The sequence below is a fragment of the Dendropsophus ebraccatus genome, chromosome 2, assembly GCF_027789765.1.
Source record: "Dendropsophus ebraccatus isolate aDenEbr1 chromosome 2, aDenEbr1.pat, whole genome shotgun sequence".
NCBI classification, from domain to species: domain Eukaryota; kingdom Metazoa; phylum Chordata; class Amphibia; order Anura; family Hylidae; genus Dendropsophus; species Dendropsophus ebraccatus.
This window is the reverse complement of record NC_091455.1, coordinates 135,200,604-135,221,308: the sequence shown is the minus strand read 5'-3', so window position 1 is coordinate 135,221,308 and position 20,705 is coordinate 135,200,604. Positions and strand designations below refer to the sequence as shown.

The 20,705-nt window shown below is 40.6% G+C and overlaps 1 protein-coding gene across 1 annotated transcript in view; it reads left to right on the top strand.

Moving 5' to 3' along the window:
• The window catches only part of CDCP1 (CUB domain containing protein 1), a 53,702-nt gene that overhangs the window by 29,400 nt on the left and 3,597 nt on the right, over nt 1-20,705 (top strand). The window contains exons 4-8 of the mRNA XM_069958381.1: nt 7,020-7,376; nt 9,223-9,438; nt 10,672-11,061; nt 12,341-12,709; nt 18,249-18,333. Coding sequence (XP_069814482.1) covers nt 7,020-7,376; nt 9,223-9,438; nt 10,672-11,061; nt 12,341-12,709; nt 18,249-18,333 — 1,417 coding nt within the window. The remainder of the gene's footprint in view (nt 1-7,019; nt 7,377-9,222; nt 9,439-10,671; nt 11,062-12,340; nt 12,710-18,248; nt 18,334-20,705) is intronic.

Below are 20,705 nucleotides of genomic sequence, written 5' to 3'. Positions count from 1 at the left end.
AAGAGGAGGAAGAGCTGCTGCCTGCAGCCACAGCGCGGATTAGGTATGATGTTTGTTTTTTTAGGGGCACCTCTGGGGGCATTATTAGCTCATGGGGGGCACCTCTGGGGGCATTATTAGTATATGGGAGCACCTCTGGGGGCATTATTAGTGTATGGGGGCACCTCTGGGGGCATTATTAGTGTATGGGGGCACCTCTGGGGGCATTATTAGTGTATGGGGGCACCTCTGTGGGCATTATTAGTGTATGGGGGCACCTCTGTGGGCATTATTAGTGTATGGGGGCACCTCTGTGGGCATTATTAGTTCATGGGGGCACCTCTGGGGGCATTATTAGTATATGGGGGCACCTCTGGGGGCATTATTAGTTCATGGGGGCACCTCTGGGGGCATTATTAGTGTATGGGGGCACCTCTGGGGGCATTATTAGTGTATGGGGGCACCTCTGGGGGGATTATTAGTGTATGGGGGCACCTCTGTGGGGATTATTAGTGTATGGGGGCACCTCTGTGGGCATTATTAGTTCATGGGGGCACCTCTGGGGGCATTATTAGTATATGGGGGCACCTCTGGGGGCATTATTAGTTCATGGGGGCACCCCTGGGGGCATTATTAGTATATGGGGGCACCTCTGGGGGCATTATTAGTTCATAGGGGCACCTCTGGGGGCATTATTAGCTCATGGGGGCACCTCTGGGGGCATTATTAGTTCATGGGGGCACCTCTGGGGGCATTATTAGCTCATGGGGGCACAGCAGGGAATCCTACATACAGGGGGCACAGCAGGGGATCCTACATACAGGGGGCATCCCACATTCCTACTCGCTTTACTGCACATAACACCAAACAGCGCAGTTACTATGGGAGCCTACAGGAGGGAGAAAGGAAAGGAAGTTGCTAGAAATGTGCAGAGCCTAAATTGTTTGTCTCGCAGGTTCTGAAAAGATGAAACGTATCTGGAAGGAATCATCATGGAGGACTGGGCCGGATGGAGAGGAAAAGGGAAAGTGACGCCTCAGATCAAAGAAGACTTCACCTGTGAATCACTGTATGACACTTTTCTTATTTTGTAGAACATCATTTAGTAGGGGTGCCCTGAGGTGACAGCTACTACATTATCTGTACTCAGAGATATCACTGTGTTATCTGTGCTGTTACATAGGACTGCAGGTGACATCTAGTACATGATCTATACTCAGCGATATTACTGTGTTATCTGTGCTGTTACATAGGACTGCAGGTGAAATCTACTACATTATCTGTACTGAGAGATACCACTGTGTTATGTGGTGTTACATAGGACTGCAGGTGATATCAGGTGATTTCTCCAGGTTGCAGAAGTTCAAACTTCATCGTGCCCTGCTGACAGTTTATTATGGGAGTTGTAGTTTTGCAGCATGCGGCTCTTCAGGTTGCAGCACTACAACCCCAATCGTTTCCAACTGGCAGTTTATGATGAGAGTTGTCGTTTTTCAGCTGGAGAGTCAAAGATTGGAATACAATGGTTAGACAATGACACAGTACAGTCCATTAATTATAGGGGGCAGTAGTACAGTACATGAGGTGGAGGCAGTGGCAGTGCATTAGAACATGGTGGCACATTAGAGTAATTGGATATAACGTTAGATATGACTTTGCCTGATCGGGTGAGATGGGGGGGCCCCAAGCTAACATTTTGCACCAGGGCCCATCAGCCTTTAGCTACGCCCCTGTGGGTAACGCATATGGTAGCGCATGCTACTGCCTGGTTGGCCATCTAATCAAAACGGTTATGTGTCAGGCTCCACTACAGTCTATGGATCAGACTCCTGTAATCAGTTGGATTGAGTGGCTGGGCTGGGAGTGTAGCAGATTATCTTGTGAAAATTGTTATATCAATTGAATTTACGTGATAATCTTTCAATGTCTATGCAGGCAATGATCAAATGACTAACTAAAATTTGTTCATTGATTGTATCTTTTGAGCTAACCATAAAATCATAGTTAAAGCAACTCTGTACCCACAATCTGACCCCCCAAACCACTTGTACCTTCAGAAACCTGCTTTTAATCCAAGATCTGTCCTGAGGTCCGTTCGGCAGGTGATGCAGTTATTGTCCTAAAAACAACTTTTAATCCGGCAGCGCTGTGTCTAACGGTCGGGGCTTACATTTGTATATGCATTAGGCTGGCACACCCTCTCTGTCCTTCCTCCCCACCCTCCTCATCATTAGGAATGCTCCAGGCAGATTGCTTCCTATTGCCCACCTGTATGTATAATGAACATGGGCTGGATCGTTAATACACCTGTGCAAAGCTCAAACAGCAGTAAATGTTCCTGGATCATTCCTAATTATGAGGAGGGTGGGGAGGAAGGACGGAGAGGTGGTGCCAGCCTAATGCATGTACAAATGTAAGCCCCGGCCGTTAGACACAGCACTGCAGGATTAAAAGTTGTTTTTAGGACAATAACTGCATCACCTGCCGAACGGACCTCAGGACAGATCTTGGATTAAAAGCAGCTATCCAAAGGTGGTTTGGGGGGACAGATTGTGGGTACAGAGTCGCTTTAACTTTCGGTGTATGTACACATCGTTCATTATAAGGATCGTTCACATAATAGAGTATGCAACAGATCAGCATTGCGATCGTGACTCGCAACTATCTTTCTGGGTATTATGGTGAATGATTTTTAGGTCGTTTGCAAAAGTGCTCGTTTGCAATCGTTAATCGAAGAATACAAAAACCGTGATAGTTGCGGGTCTTGGAACCCAGTAAAATACAAATGTCTGACATGTCTGGGCCTCATGTCAAAAGTACTGATGACAATACTGCTTTAAGAGATTTTCTAAAGATAAAAAAAAGAAAATTAAACTAACATGTTAATATAAAAAAAACTTTACACTTCACTATAAGGGAATCTGTTACGTAGCTCTTATATAAAAAGGTGACATGTGTCTCCTTGATCTATCTGGCTGTGACTCCAGAACATGGAATGGTTAAAATTATATAGTAAGAAGAGTCAAAAAAATGATTTCTTGAGCTCCTGACCTCGCTTGGGACTCAGCTTCCAGGTGTCAATAAAACAGGAAGTCGGGGGAGAAGAAGCACTTAACTTGCGGCTATTCACCGCAAGTTAAGGACCTTGGAAAAGCCTCTTGGACTGACTCTCTTTACCAGATAGCAAAAGTATGGGGGAGATTTATCAAAGGGTGTAAAATTTTGACTGGTGCAAACTACCCACAGTAACCAATCACAGCTCCGCTTTAGGCAGTGCTGAAAGGAAAGAGGAGCTGTGATTGGTTGCTGTGGGCAATCACAGCTCCTCTTTCCTTTCAGCACTGCCTAAAGCTGAGCTGTGATTGGTTGCTGTGGGTAGTTTGCACCAGTCTAAATTTTACACCCTTTGATAAATCTCCCCCTATGTCTCTACTTCCTGGAAGCACAGCTGGATATGTAAAATGTACCATGTTTCTCCTTGTCCTAACAGCTATCTAACAGTATCAGCAGTTTGAAATATAAATTACAGCTGACAGACTCCCTTTAACTTTTAGCATTCTTCACTTTTCCACAGCTGTTTGCATTCTGATCCTCAGCTGCCTCTCTTCATGCTTGTATAGTGATTTGACATCATATTGATGCCATGTTATCTGAGCAGAGCCTGGTTCAGCACAGTGAGCTGTATCCCTTGAATAGATAAGTATAGAGGGGTGTGTATAGACACAATTATGGAGAGATCTATGAATTAAGCCCAGCAGGGTAGGAAGGAGTTGCCAGGGAGTGCACAGTATTTAGAATCTGATTTTTTTTTTTTACTGATTATCAGCTAATGAGGGTTCCAAGAATTGGATCTTTTATGTGACCATATAAATTATCATCCGATACACATTGCTCTGTGTAAACAAGTGAACTTCAACCCTTAATAATCAATATAAATGGGCGCATTATTAAGGGTTAAAGAAAAAACGTCTAAATCTTATGATCAGAAACTGGAATTAGAGAGTGGCAATACCACAGAAGAGTTGTCTACACCAGGACATCCACGCCCAATCCTCTTTTTACCCCCTACACCATAGGGGCCATCATATACAGACTTTTTTTTTTTTTTTTTTATTGTTAGAAGATTTTTAAAAAAATCCAAAATAAAAAGAGTCATAAAAAAAACAAAAGAGAAATATTATGGTATTTTCCAAGAAAACACCCAAAAAGATTTCGAAAGGGAATATCAAAGTATGATTGAGGAGTATTTAAAAATAAGCATTTTAAATAAAAAAGAAAAATGTTTTTTGTTTTTTGTTTTTTTAAATTGAAGCACCCAAAGACCCCATTTTTCTATCACCTTCCCAATGTGTATAAAAATCTAGTGCATCCTCTTGGTAGACCCATCATTGCAGGTATTGGAAGTCTTACTGCTAACCTCTCTCTCATTTTATTGATTTGTTTTTACAGAAATTAGTGTTAGAACTTCTCTATCATCTAGAAGATTCCAGTATACTAATTAGGGACCTGTATGGAATCAAGTGGGGTGAGGACTATCTTTTTCTCAAACTTGATGTCACATCTTTATACTCTAATATTAAGAATAGGTTAGGGCTTGAAGCTATGCATTGGTTTTTAAAGGAAAGTGGGTGTTTTAGAGATCCTGAAATCCAGTTTTTAGTACAGGCAATGAAATTTATTTTAACACACAATATTTTTTATTTCAATGGTCGCTTGTAACACCAGATGAGGGGACCATGATGGGGACTCGGGCCACACCTGGTTACGCTAATTTGTTTATGGGGCGGCTCAAGTCCTCTTTTATATACAGCGTGCCCCCCCCCCCCCCCAGTTTGCTGAACATAACAAAAAATAAATAACATAACATAGTAAATTTTACCGAATTAGGATAAACTGCACTAACTAAACAGACTCAGACCAGAATTTAAAAACCTTGGGGGAGATTTAAAACCTGGTGTATAGTGAAAGTGGCTCAGTTGCCCCTAACAACCAATCAGATTCTACCTTTCATTTTCCAAAGAGTCTGTGAGGAATGAAAGGTGGAATCTGATTGGTTGCTAGGGGCAACTGAGTCAGTTTCACTTTACACCATGTTTGATAAATCTCCCCCATTGTTTTTATGTTAAAGGGTACCCCAAAAAAGTTATTACAGAAGCTTATAGCAGAAGCTTAGGAATCCAGCAGGAAACATGTTTGAAAACAAAATCAAGGGGGAAAAACGCTACAGAATTATTTATGAATTTTACAACTGGTTTTAATGATGGTAATTGAGCAATAAGAGAGATTTTAAATAAATACTGGCCCATATTAAAGACTGACCAAGTCCTAAAAAAACTTATACCAGAAAAAAAATTACTTTTAGAAGGGTAAAAACAATAGGAAATTTGGTAGCTCCGAGTTGGGTTAGCACAAAAGAGGTTAAGGAGGCTTAAAATCAAAAGACGCAGAAGAGTGGAATTTTAAATGGGGCAAAAAAAATCTGTTGCTGTTGCAAAAAAACACCTGATGGTCTGTTACAGGGAAGGGCTTTTTTTCTTCTATAAACAGCACCAGGACTGTACATCTGCATTCATCATATACCTGCTTAACTGTGGATGTGGATGTGAAAGGTCTTTTTAAACAGTGTTTCGGGGCATGTAAAAAGTGAGCATGGGGGAAACTTAAAAGTATCAGGATTTTTCCCATTGAACAGGTTCCAGATCCGGCTGCTGATAGGTTGTCCCTTCTGAATAAACGTGAATCCTTTTGGATATACCATATGAACAGTGTAATACCAGAGGGACTAACTGAAACGATCAAACATTGTTACTAGAAAACACATTCATGTTTATTAGAAAAACAGAAACATGTATAGAATACAGTCAAGTACAGCATTAATTTACAAAACATCTGGAATTGTGCAATATCCAAGTGATAGAGAAGCATATAGTAAGTTAACATTGGAACTATACCCCCAGACTATGAAGGAATCAGAGCCGGCAATGGGGAATAGTAGGTTACGTAGAGGGTCTACTGCAAGCTCCACATCGCTTCTGGTCTAATCTGGAGTGAAGTCGGAGTACAAGAGACATACCAGATTTGTACACTAGTGAGTCTATACATATGGTATTTTTAATTCCAGAGCGAATTGGGCTATATTTATAACTTGTAACGGAATGTAAGCTAATAGTGTGAAAATGGGTTTTATTCTTTCTTTGATCTTGGGGAATTGTATGTTTTGTAATTGTGTATGTCTGTTAAGACTCAGAGGATTGTGACCTGGAAGGAAATGTGTTTCTGGGGTCAAGTGGGCATTATTTAAATAATGTTGTTTGTGATTACTGTATGCTTGAAAAAGCCTCTATAGTAAAGTTGAGCCGAAATGTTTGGCAAAGAATTTTTTTTTTTTTAACGTGCTGGTTTCCATGACCTATCTTGTAGTTGCTGCAGCGGTACAGCAACACTGCTTGTCTGAAGCCACATTACTTACATTTCACCTGTGCTCATCCTCCTAAGGTGTTCTTTTTAATTGTCAGTCCTGGCTAGTATTGTTGCTGTTTATTGTCTGACTCCTTGGGGAAGCCAGGGTCTGCTTATTTGAGCTGCAGTGATTCTACATTTACCAAGCCTTCAGTAGAGTTGAGCCTATCTGTTTACACAACTGACAAAGGTGAGTGCTTGCGACTTGGTGCGTTTGGTGGATGGTCATAGGAATTTATTGTACTACACCAGAGGATGCCCTTTGCTATTTTCTTTCCTTTTTAAAACATTGCATAAAAAGTGCCTAAAACATGGGACAATCTCATGACCATTCCCTGGATTGACACAATGAAGGTTTCCTTTTCAATGACAACTAGTGGAGACCTTGAAGCTTATGTGGTTCTAATACACAAACAATATTAGAAAGATTTATAACATTTACTCATACATGTACAAGCTTTAGAAATATCTCTGTAATGCAGTTCAGTCATTGAAAACATTGCTGTAAATCTGGCTTTGGTGAGAAGCCTTTGGACCGTGCATGTCATATACGGTACTAACAGATTTTTTGTTCTTTACAGGACTAAGTATTGTTGAGTCCACTTTCCTTCGGGAGTCAGTTGTATCTCTGCTGTCTGCAAACTACCCAGGTCCATTTCCTCACAACGAACAAATGACCTGGAAGTTCATCTTTCCTGAAAACCATGCGGCCAGTGTCCAGTTTCTGAACTACACTCTCCCCGTGTGTGTGAAAAAGGATGAGCATGTACTGTACTACCTACCCAAATCCACATTGTTAAAACTGACAGATAAGCAGCCAGCCAATATACTTGCTAACTTTAATGTATCCTTGCAAAACTGTGAGGTAGATAAACAGATGAGCGGTCACCCCGGCCTCAGCCTGAACTTTAGTGTCACCATTCAAAAAAGTCAAGGAAGTAAGTTTTGTTTTTCTTGTTAAACATTTTAGTTCTATTCCTTTTATTTATTTGGTTTTGGTAAAAATATATGTGAATAAATCTAAATAGGCCCAAACCTTTTGTATTTATTTATCAAATGAAATCTAACATTGTCAGATGATATGATGTTACATACAGTAACTACTGTATTCACCAAGCTGAAACACCCAATTTACAATTGTTCTATATGTGCCCCATGAACAACTTCTAAGTGTCCACACTGTAGAGCAAAAAGGACTCTATAGGTTTCATAGCTTTTGTGCCCAGGGCTCCATCTGCATAGGGCTCAAGACTCTCATGATCTTTATACATGGAAAAAATGTTAGAGCATTGACTGACAACCACTGATTTCAGTACATTCATTTCCAACCCAGTCACGTATCCAATGTACATTTGGAAACAATAGAGTGAAGAGGAGGTTTTTCTTTTAATATGGAAAATGCCTCAATTTCATGGCCAGTTGTCTCGTCCTCCATGCCATGTGAGTTGTATTCTCCTTCCTACTGAATATATCACAATCTACTTCAGATAAGGTAACTTTTTGCTCTCCTGAGTCCCCCTCCTCTCCGGGTCACATCAGCAGGCACTTCTGTGTTATAAACAATGCTGCATAAGAATGCTGCAAAGAAAAACAATTGTTTTGGTGTCTTAGCTCTGTATTTTGTAGTTGCACTTTCTGGTTGAGCAGTTTCTCAGTACTACAAGTTCCAGAATGCATTGCTTTCCCTCAGCTGTTTATCATAGTACTACCACCCTGACTACTTCCCTCCCCCAGCATTCCTGCCAGTTCCCCACCTAAAACTGTTGCAAAATATTTAAAGGTACTTTTAGACAGGGCGATTGTCGACAAAGAGCATTTTTTTTAACGCTCCTACAGGTGATAAACGGCCAATGTGGCAGTGATCAGCCAAGTAGCGGGAAAATGCCTGATTCTCGGCTAATCGCATCTTATGAGCTGTGCTAAAATATATCGCTATCAGCTGCACACCTTCCTGTGTAAACAGGGGATGTGTGGCTGACAGCAATATATTTAAACAGCTGCACGAATGATGCAGGGATCAATTGGCAGCTTGGCAGCGCAACTGATTGCGCTTTCCAAAGGCACTGCTAAAAGGACCTTAAAGCGACTCTGTATCCACAATCTGACCCCCCCCCCCTCAAAACCGCTTGTACCTTCGGATAGCTGCTTTTAATCTAAGATCTGTCCTGCGATCTGTTTGACAGGTGATGCAGTCATTGTCCAAAAAAACAACTTTTAAACTGGCAGCCCCATGCCCAACGGGTGTGGCCTAGATTGTGAATGCATTAAGCTGGCACAACCTCTCTGTCCCTTCTCCCCACCCTCCTCATCATTAGGAATGCTCCAGGCAGATTTCTACTATGTGTCAGCACAGCACATGGGCTGGATCGTTAAGGCACCTGTGCAATGTTCATACAGGAGTAAATGTTTCAGTGACATTCCTAATGATGAAGAGGGTGGGACGGAGGGGTGGTGCAAAGTTAGGGCACAGATACTCCCGTTTGACACAGTGCTGCAAGTTTAAAAGTTGTCTTTTAGGACAATAACTGCATCACCTGCCGAACGGACCGCAGGACAGATCTTGGATTAAAAGCAGCTATCTGAAGGTACAAATGGTTGGGGGGGGGGGGGGGGAGTCAGATTGTGGGTACAGAGTTGCTTTAACTTCACCGCAGACAATTGCCTAGTGAAGTTGCAGCACCAGTTTTTTTTCTTTGTTTTTACACCTTGTCTGCTAAGAGAATGATTCAGAAGGTGGGCTCAAAAAAAACAAGTACCTGTATTATTGTATGATTTATTTTTCAGATACACTGTACCCTCTGGATTTGACTAATGAAAAAGGTCTGGTTGTGCGTATACAGAAGAAATCATATGGACGCACATTTACTCCTGTTTGTGTCATCTGTAAGGGACCTACAGACTGTGATTCTAATCTTGTGCTTGAGGGAGGGAAATATTACAGAATTTCCTTTCTTTGTGACAACCTGAACAGTCTGATGGTAACAGCAGAAAAGGAAATAGGTAGGAATATGTATATGTGCCACATTGTACTTACTTTGTTACTATTTTTCCTTATACTTTTCCCCTTTAAAAAGATATATATTTTTTGGTATATGTGAAAGAGAGTGTGGTGGTTATTGTGTATTAGCCCTGAAGTGCTAGGTGCTGTCAATTACCAGAGCTGGAAAGTTGATAAAACAGCAGACTAATTCAAGGGGCTTACACCATCGGCTATAATCTCATAAACAGCCCCTAATCCAAGATGGTGGAAGCACCTAGGCAATGATTTGGTGTGGGCCCTCTCCCCAGTTAGTCATGTATATGGCTATATGTTCCCAGCGGAAGGGGGGTTAAGGTGGCCAGCATTTACATACTTATGTAATTCACATTTGAAACTGATTTCACTGCTGAACTTGCAGCATGAAATCCGCTGTGAATATGGTATGTGTGAATCTAACCCTTCTGTCAACTGTGGTCTATGCTCTTTCTGTGCTGATATTTGGTCTTTTCTCTGTTAAAAACAAAGAAAGTCCCAGTCCTTTGCAGGCTTTCAGATATGTATTAGTTGATTGACAGCCATTTCTGAGCATGCACAGAGTGGGACAGGTGCTCACTGCGCATGTGTACAGCTGCTGCGCATATGCATTCAGTAGCAGAGAATTCTGGGGGTGCTCGCATTGTATGGTCTATTACTAAAGGCCCTATTCCACCAACAGATCTGCCGACAGATTATCTGCCAAAGATTTGAAGCCAAACTCAGGAACAGACTATAATCAGAGAACAGGTCATAAAGGAAAGACTGGATTTCTCCTCTTTTCAAATCCACTCCTGGGTTTGGCTTCAAATCTTTGGCAGATAATCTGTCGTCAGATCTGTTGGTGGAATAGGGCCTTAAGAATAATCAAAGGGTTATTCTGGCTGAATTGTTGCGTAACAAAAAGCATTGTCTCCTGGTAAGCATGCATAATATAATTAATTAGATGATTAGCAAAAGTTAATAATATAATTAGCCTAACTCAACTCAAGAGACCTAGTGTGAGCGTGCAAAAGATTGGGACTTTCTGTGTCCTTAATGATCTCTCTTTTTTTGGCCAAATATTGCTAGGTTCCTCCATTTGTTGCAAAACCAATTCCCATCATACCTGGACAGTTTTTACACACACAAACTTTTGCTTATATTACTAACTTGCATTTGACTTTACCTGCTGTCCAGAGTATATAATGTATCCTCTTTGTCTTTTATTGTGTTATTAGAATGCTGGAATCTGGCCACCTGCAACATAAGTAATATGCCCCTGACCATTCCTCGGAACTTTGTTGACTTTCCTGTACAGCTGGAGAGTTTCACCTGGAAGTTAATAGCTCCGGAATACATCAGTACTGAAATAGTATCAACCTCCACATACCTACAACAGAGTGTTTCAGATAAACCTTGCAATTCAACGTCTACAGGGTTTGCATATGACATCTTGAGTTCCACTAACAAAAACTATTTTAAACTTGGAACTTTTTGTCCCAATGGATCAATTGAAAAGATTCAAATGCGAGACAATGTTACTATAATCCTTAATGTACCAAGGAATGGAAATCCACAAAAACTACTGACACATGACCTCTGTGTGTCTTTTGTATCATTCATTAAAGGTATGGTGCTGGTTGTAAGTGTTGTGAACAACTCAATAATGCTGATTTCATTGCACACATCTAGTATTACACTTAGGCCCCATTGACGTGATGTTTTCAGGCTACATTGCCACTATACTTTAGGATTCAGACATATACTACTGCAGTGCATCTGTAGCGGCTAACTGACTATAATGGACCAAACATATTTTACTAGAAAGTACTTTTAACCGGTTTAAAAAACATATCCATTAGTAAAGTCACTTTTTCTTTACACACTACTTGGTCGACGCTGGTGATGGAATCCTGGTGGCGTGGTCCTATTTCCAAAACGCTGTCCAGTTTCAGGGCTAGGTGCCATTTTGTTCTTGTGCACTGGCCCAGCTCTATGCACTGCAGGTGGGCCCAGGACCCCCAGTGTGATGATATCCCCTCCCCTCACTGACGCGGATCTGTTGATTCTAATGGAGGCTCACCACCGAGGGGAGGGGATATCATCACACTGGGGGCATTGGGCCCACCTCCAGTGTATAGGTGCTCAAGAACAAAATGGTGGCAAGTGTTGGAACCAGGCAGCGTTTTGAAAAAAGCACAGTGACACCGGGATCCCTATGCCAGCACCGACCAGGTAAGGGGAAAAAAACTCCTCCCTAATGGTACATTTGCTTTAAATTATCACAAACAATGTGCTCAACTAAGCATTTAAACCCTGGTGTCTATGATAAAGATTATCTTCTATTCATTTACAGTCATAACAGTCTTTCTTCTCCAGAAAAGGTCACAGAGCATGCCTAAAAATGTTTCACATGAATAGTCAGGTACAGACTATTGTGCTTATGTCTATGGGGCTTGTTGTAAAGCATCTCTCTAAATGCTGTTAAAACAGCTCAGGCAAAATGGCCAGCCCCATATTAATGTACAAAAAAAAATTACATTTGGGGGGGAAAAAATCAGATGAGAAAAAAAACTATATGTTTCAGTATCAGGTTCTAATGAAGAAATAAAAATATAGATGATCGCTGTAAATGATGCGCTATTTGCTCTTTTTTTTTTTTTTTTTTTTTTTTTTTTTTGGTAAATATTGGGCATGTTAATTATTTAGATGGTCGTAATTGGTTACCACCATTATTCTATGGTATGTGTGCACTGCCATCCAATTCCTTATGGAGCACATTATTGTATTAAAAATACTGCCATATTTTTACCTGAAAATTACAGCTGGATTGTACTTTTATTTTACAGTTTATGAACACCTTATACTGCCTGGCTTCTTAATAATTAAAATTTGTATTCTTTTCAGAGGAGTGCATATTTACTGTGTCTCCAAAAACTCAAGATGCTATTTATTTACAAACGCCACACTGGGATTACGGGCTTCCAGATTATGTGTCTGTTTCATGGGGTATAAATTTACCTAAAAAACAATCTGGAAGGCTAAAATTTGGAAAAGACAAGATGGATATATTGTGTGAAATGGGCCGTGCATATGTCAATATAAAGGAACAGATAGATGATGGGCCAGGCATTGTACGAAGAGAGGATCAACAACTACCAGGACCATTGGATATGTACTCTGCATTCTGGGTTAACATCTCCAACTGCAAACCATTGACAGGAACAAAGAAGCTTCAATTGCAATTGTCTATTACCTTCAATCAAGTTTCTCCAGGTGAGATATCTATATCATGTTGATTATTTTGTTTAAGGCTGGAGTTCACACGTAGCATTTAGTTTGCATTAATGATGCGTTTTGATGCCATTTTTGCTGCAATTTTGACTGAATCGCAGCAACAATTGTGCTATTTTACAGCGATTGCACAATTTGTGGGAAATTATGGTAAAAAATGAATCATTAATACAAAATAAATGACACTTTGAAACCTTAATAGCTTTTCAATGTTACAAATAATTCCCTCCCATTCTGAATGCAAATGTGGAAACCAAGCCAAAGGCTTTATTAAAAAGCGAAGGGATTTTGTTGTGTTTGGTTGCTTCTGTGGCTGCTATTCCTGCTCCCTTGGGTTATTTAATGGATTAATTTACCTTATGCAGCTGCCAGTTATACTGTTAAACCAATCGGTGAACCAAAATTAATAAAAATAAAAAAATAAAAAAGACAGGAGCTACATGGTGATTTCTGGTCACACCACCAGGAGTCTCCATGTTGCACTACCCATCACACAACCCCTTTGCTCCTACACATAAATGGTTGTGACCCACAAGCTGCTGAGATCTTGCAGTAACTGAAAATCCATCTAGTATGGATTTTCTTCCAACTACGAGGTCACTGCAGCTTGTAGGTTGCAGCACAACTCTATTTATTTATAAAAGTGAAGGGGTCAAGATTTCTCACAGTGTGGTGCTGATTGATAAATCCTGGTGTCCGCTAGTAGTTGGCTTTACCTCTGCCAGAGTTTGCACAAGAATATGATGTAATTTGTTTGGCGCACCTAAAGCCACACGTGTTTACAGATGCCCCATTTTCGTTCTTCCAATCAGTAAAGTGTTGAAAACACATAGTAAAGGTGGGGAAAGTCATTTTATTTTGTGTTTTGGTGCAATTGCCCCCAAATTGTGCCATAATTCTGGGGCATTTTCAGGATCAGTGTGTTTGTGCTCTCTTGTCATGTCTTGCCTTTTTTGGCAAAGCTAGCATTTTGTTTTGGCTGCCTATCTTTTAGCATTTGCTTTTAGTTTTCTAGCCAACGATTGCCTGAGCCCTTAGCCCTGATTAGTAGCTATTCATTTGCTTTTGACATTGATGGAAACTTTTATCTGTTTTTCATTATGCATATTCTACCTTACCATAAAGTCCTGCAGGCATTTAATTTGGATTATTGCCACTATGTCTGTAATCCATCTGTCACAAGGTATCTCTGTCAGGTGTCACACTCTGGGATGATGAGTGACATTTTGCACTTTTACCACTTGGTGTCTCACTTTCTCCTACCATATTGCACTGCTGGAGGTCCGGAAGGGTTAATTCTGTTCTCACTTTCCTTGTGTTGTCCCATTAGTGGCTTAGGTGCCCTACCAATAGAGAGTTTGTCCATATCACCCCTATTTAAGTCTTTGAGTTCCTGGTGGGAGGGTTCTTGAAGTCTTCTTTAGTGGATGGTGGTGAGAGGAAGAGATTGAAAACAAAATTCCTGCTGAAGCTTATATCCTGGCTTGGCCTAAGGGCCAGGGTCTTGTCAGGGGCCACAGATTACAGAATCTTATGAGAGACTCTCTAGTAACAAGTATGCAGTGCTAAACCTAGAGGTATGGTAACTATGGCCTAGGAAGAACCTTGTCTATGCTTGGGGTAACCTATTCTACACTTATTCAGGACAGTCCATCTATCCAGGATTTGGAGCAAAGTGCCTAAGCCGATGAACTCCATTGATTCCTGCTTGACACAGATTCCTGCTCATCACACACAGTACCAGTTGCCCTGGCAAGGCCCAAAGACAGTCCCTTAACCTAACTGTGCTGAAGTAACATATACTACCTACACCACAAGAGAGTGCAGCTAATCTAATACTACTCTGAGGACTGCAGACTGGGATTCTCTGTAGCAAAGTACACCCTCTGTTCCCAAATGTAGAAGATGTTTTAGAAAACCTTCAAATATTTCACTCTCAATAGAGGTAAAACGTACAGGCCTTACAGGCAAAGTTTTGGACCTTTTGACTATTGGCACCACAATTACTATGTTCAAGTCTTATTGAACAGTCCATGTTGTAATAGAATCCTTAGAAATTAGAAATAAGGGTCCGTCTATGACAGTAAGTCCTGCAGAATTCAGAGCTCCTGCCAGATTTTGTGTGTCAATATGTTTTTGAAGTGTCACTAAGCTTCTTGCTGGATTAAGCAGTTTATACACAGATCTTTACATGGGTATATATCCAACTTTAGAAGAAAAAAAATCCTATACCTATTTTTCTTGCTCCCCTGCTGCTACAGCTGTCAAGGCGTCAGTTCCTGATGCAAAGCTCTTCCATGGAAACTGGAAACCTGTCATGTGGAAACCTAAGAGTCTGTCTATACTTTTTGATGTCCTGTCTATTTTTTTTTTTTTGTTTTGTTTTTTAACGAGGAGTAAAAGTCCTCTCCACTTTTAGGGTCTTGCAATAATTGTAAAAATAATTGCATTTGGTATTAACTTTGCTGGACCTGTAGGTTTCTTCCTCCCAGCTTATACTGGGATAGTTGAAATCTCCCATAATAATTCCTTATAACTAATTAATTATGAATTGCAGCAAACAACAACATTTATTTTCCAGCTTATCCCCTTTGTCGATCCAGTAAGGAAACACTGGTGTAAGGACCAAAAAAACTAGAACAGTGGTGTCTAGCACAATGGTGACAAACATGAATTTCCACTTTTATTAGTTAAAATTTAATCCATTGACAGTCACAGTACTCTGCAAGGTCATCTAGAACATTTTAAACAAAGCTGTGTTCAAAACCACTTTACTCTGGATGCATTCTGGGCCTTAATGGACAATTTTCATTGACTTTTTAAGAGCTGGAGTTTTTCACCAACATATATAAATGCAGAGAGAGTTTCGTAGTCAGCTCACCTTGTTTGAATGTAATTCATGGACTTGAGTCTTTCTGGAGGAGGGTGCACGTAGAGGTAGGACACCGGCTCAGCGTAGTAATGCCAATAGTGCAGGGGAAAACAAGGAACTTCTTCCATTGCATTACATTGTGCACTTCTGAAAAATGTTTTGCAGCTCCAGAGGATTGTGTAAAACCTTTCTTTTGGGCTTCTGATAAATGTTCTCTTATTCGGGTCAATTTGCGACTTGTGCACCCTAGGTACAAAAGATGACATAATGTGCACTCAATGATATATATCACATATTCACTGTTGCAGTTGATGAAATCCCAGGAAGCTGTGATTCTCCGTTCTATTGCTATTTGTATAGTCTCTTGTTTTTCTTGCAAATGGGCACACCCTGCATCTTGTTTGGCTGCACTTAAAGGGGTACTCCAGCGTGGCGGCACTTTTGCGCTGGGACCAGAGCCGAGGTGGCCGAGGGAAAAGACGTCCACTCACCTCCCCGGTTCCAGTGGCGGGTCCCGCATCGTGGCGCTTCGGTGCCCGGTTCCCGGACGCTTCTGGGTGTCTGACGCGGGCCCGAGACGTGACGTCAGGTCCGCTCAGCCACTCAGTGAAGGAGGCAGGATCTTTTGTACGTAGGGTGCACAAGTCGCAAACTGAAGACCCGAATAAGAGAACATTTATCAGAAGCCCAAAAGAAAGGTTTTGCAAGGTCCTCTGGATCAGAAGTGCACAATGGAGATATAACCAATTTCTGCTTCTATGGAATTAAGAAAGTCGAAAGGCCCATACGTGGGGGAAACTGGAGAGACAGACTATTACACATTAAAGCAGAAAGCATTTTTAGGTTAAATACTCGCTTTCCGCATGGTCTAAACTATAGGAATGACCTGTTGTATCATTATATACATTGAACGACATGAACATGATCTCTGGATTGCCATATTTCCCTATTGCCATATTTCATTAAGGTTCATGTGCAGAAGTGATTGACATTAATATTATGGCTACTTACATAATTCTTTAGCACATATCCTTTTCCTTTCCTTATATGACAATATGTATATGCATATAATTTTTGGTATGGGTCCCCCCACCCCCCTTTTTCCAATTAGGTGACATAACACAATCATGTGACCATACATCACCGGAACTGGGGTAGAGTTGGGCGGCGAGTAAAATGTTTTTAAACCACCAGTTGTATATGTGACCGAATACACCATGATTAAGCACTAAAAGTGTGAAACGCGTTGGTACGGTTCTCCCATGTGGAGTAAAACTTTTTAATACTTATGAATTAAAGGATTGCTTTTATCTACTTTCATTTGGAGTGCTGTAAGAAGTTCCTTGTTTTCACCAACATAGCCTCACGACAGCTTGATATTTATGTTGTACTTTTTATGACCCCCATTTTGTTCATATAATGTATTAACTTTTAATGAAGGGGTAATGGCTTTTTTAAATACTTTTAAATTTACACAGTTGACTGTTAAGTAAACATTTACATTATAACTATACTTTCTGAGAGGGTATGATTGCAGTAATGGAAAATTTCATATTTTTCACTTTGGAGCAATAGACCGATATACTTTATTTTTATTCTAAAGCTGAGATGAGTTTGGGCTTGTTTCTGCAAAAGAAAATTTGGGGGTGTATATAAAATCCCTATTGGTTTTGTGGGAGGCAAATCAACAAAGTACAGAAATTCTGACATTATTATTTTTTTTACAGCATTCACCGTGAGTAAGAAATATAATTTTGTAGTTTGGGTCACTCCGTGTTTTTGTAAGGGGATCTTTGAAGGCAGAGGAGGGGTTTGTTTTTTTTTTAATTATAGATTACTAAACTTTATTTTCACTCTGACATGAGATGAATTCATTGATTATATGGACTAGTGTAAGATTGGGATGCACTGTAAAGTTTCTAAAACCGCCATTAAATTTATGGCCACAATGTCTTTCCCCAATCCTATTTATTAACATTCAGTCTCGCTAGAGTAGATTTACAATTTTCTCATTTAAGACAATATAACTTGTTCTTGCTTGTCCAGTGATATTCATATGTCTTTAAGCAACTTATAGTCAAAAATACAATAATTTAAGTTGTAATATTTTAAGATTTGCTGCAGTAGTAGAAACACAAGTCTCAGAAAAAAGAAAGGGTCTTTATATTATTTTTTTGGTTTTAAAAAAGGGCTAGGTCTTATTTGCGTGGTAGCTCTTCCTGGAGGAATACAGTTATGCCCCTACACTGTAACCCTACTCCTTAAACTAATTAGCTGCTATACTGTATGTTAGGCTCCTATAATGTAAGTTCTCCTTTAGTTAGGCCTTCATACTCTATACCTTGCTCCCCCTCTGTAGTTCTACCACCATACTGTATAATCCTTCCTCTGCAGGTAGTCCACCCCTCCCCATACTGTATTCATTCCCCCTCTGCAGTAAGGACCCTCATACGGTATACCTCCCTCCCAGGGGGACCACAACACGTTGCTCTTCTCCTCGTCCTCACTACGTTGGTACTTAATGAATATTTTCGTTCAATATACAATTTAATTAAAGACCCTAATGATATGCTCTGAAAAACATGATTAGCCATGAAACTACTGTAATATAATAATCCTTCTATGTAACTTTCTTTTCTATTTCTACAGTTTTAAAGATTATACTGATATCCGTAGCTTCAGCAGTTGCTGTTGTTTTGGCAGTAATGGCAGCGGTTTGCTGCATCAAGAGAAAGTAAGTATGTTTATTGTGTAATGTCCACAGAAAAGAATGAATACTTCAGAACATTCCAGAACCTGCATGCTTGTCAGTGTAGATCTATTATGTCATAATGACAACAGCAGGGTGAGGTGTTTCAAATTATACAGTATAACGTATAGACAGTAAACCAAGCTAGTTCATCAACAGCATCAAACATACAAAAGAGTTAGGGTAATGGGCAGGGTCGTATTTACAGCTCCTGCTGCCCTAGGCACTAAACCTAGAAAACGTCCCCTTTTCAATCACTACTTATCATGATTTACTATTATACGAAAATCATATTGATATTCAGTTTTAGGGCTCGTCCCCACATGCAACTGCAACCAAACCCCATGCGGTAACCAATAGCCGCCAGGCCAATAATCCAGGCAACAGCCCACACTTACTGGGAAGGAAATGGACGCATGGTTTCGGTCTGAATCTTTTCTACACGTTTTAAACTACTTAAAATATAAAAGTTTGTGCAATAAATGATCTGCATATTGTCTGTAGCGATTCCCATCACAGTATTGCTAGGCAATAGCTTCAGACAATGCATACTTAAATATAAGAAAGAACATGTGTGGTCAGCGCTCAGTCTATATGTTCATGCTTTCTTGTACATTCACAAATATGTTGAGCACGAAGGCAAAGCCCCTGGATTCCAGGGTATTCGTACAGAAGAAAAAACAGATTCCGTCAGCTCTGTTTAAAATTCATATATTTATTGTTGCAATTCTTTAAAAAGTGACGCGTTTCAAGCCTGACCGGTTCTCATTCATGGTATTTGTGCAACATATATACTGTACATAGACGAAGTGTCAGTGCACAATCTTAGTAGACAAACAAAATTAGAGTAACATAAAAAGCAAACACAAAAGTAACACTGGGGAAAGCTATAATGCCACAGACAGTTGCATAAAATGTATACTGGACCATGATATGAAGTTTGCTGCTGGGTGTATATAGCAATGGTCACTCTACCCCAACCAGTAAACAGACACATGTCTGTATATCAGCCGAGAATGAAATTGGACAAATCATGAAATCATGAAACCATGATGCCAAACCATGATATGATTCCCAGACTGTGGTGAATAGCGTGCAAATGGTAAACATACCTCATCATATCATATCATATAAAGTATAGTAGTAAGTAGTAGATAAGCAACTGTCTGTGGCATTATAGCTTTCCCCAGTGTCACTTTTGTGTTTGCTTTTTATGTTACTCTGATTTTGTTTGTCTACTAAGATTGTGCACTAACACTTTTGTCTATGTATATATTGCACAAATACCATGAATAAGAGACGGTCAGTCTCAAAACGCGTCAATTCTATTTAAAGAATTGCAACAATAAATATATGAATTTTAAAGAGGGCTGAAGGAATCTGTTTTTTTTTCTAATGCATACTTAAAGAAGAGTGCTGGGGAGGGGGAGGATTTAAGAAGTAACATGCTCTGACCTCCCCAGCTTCAGCGCTGATCCTGGTATACCGCAGCTCCAGTCCCCAAGTCCCAGACGCTTATGGGTCTGAGTGGGTAACTGGGACATGAAGTGCCAGGACCGCTCAACCAGTCAGCAGTCATTGAGGGGTCCTGCCTTGGCCACTTACTTGCTGAGCAAGCCTGAGGTGGGACACCGCTACGGCATGACTGGCATGAATGGGCCTTGCACGTCACATCTCAGGTCCCTGTGCAGACCCAGAAGCGCCTGGGACTGAAGCTGCGGGATACACCAGCACCAGCGATGGAGCGGGGAAGGTGAGAGCATTTACAAGAGATCTGAACAATACCACCATACTATGATTGGCTAACACCTCCATACCAAACCTAAACAATACCACTGTACTAACACAGACATAGCAGACCACTATATTGTGGTGTCTTTTGTGCAATTATGTGTAGTTTTAGTACCATTTTGGGGTAGATGAGAATTATTTGTCACTTCTTATTCAGTGTTTTAGAGGATTTGATATGCCTCCTAAAAAATTCTGGCACTAAGTATTTTATTCAAGTTCACCACTCGGCATCAATACTGTTGTATTTTCATACACTGGATGTTTCCACATGTGGTGCTACCAAAAGTGGGAGTTGTATCCCTACATTGTCACAGCTCTTGTAGAAGTAAAACCCACATTTATGCCGCTGGCTGTAGTTCTAAGCCAGTAACCACCATGCCCCCCCTTATCAGCGACAGTGTATGTACTTACAGAAGGAGCTGTCACTGTCTGCTATCTGCCAGGACCTCAGAGTGACCAATTACTACAAGTACCATGCTCACAAGGGGCCAGCCACCTAAACTCCACTGTCAGCATAACGGCTCTGGTCTGGGTGCTGACAGGTTCCCTTTAAAGGGAACCAATCA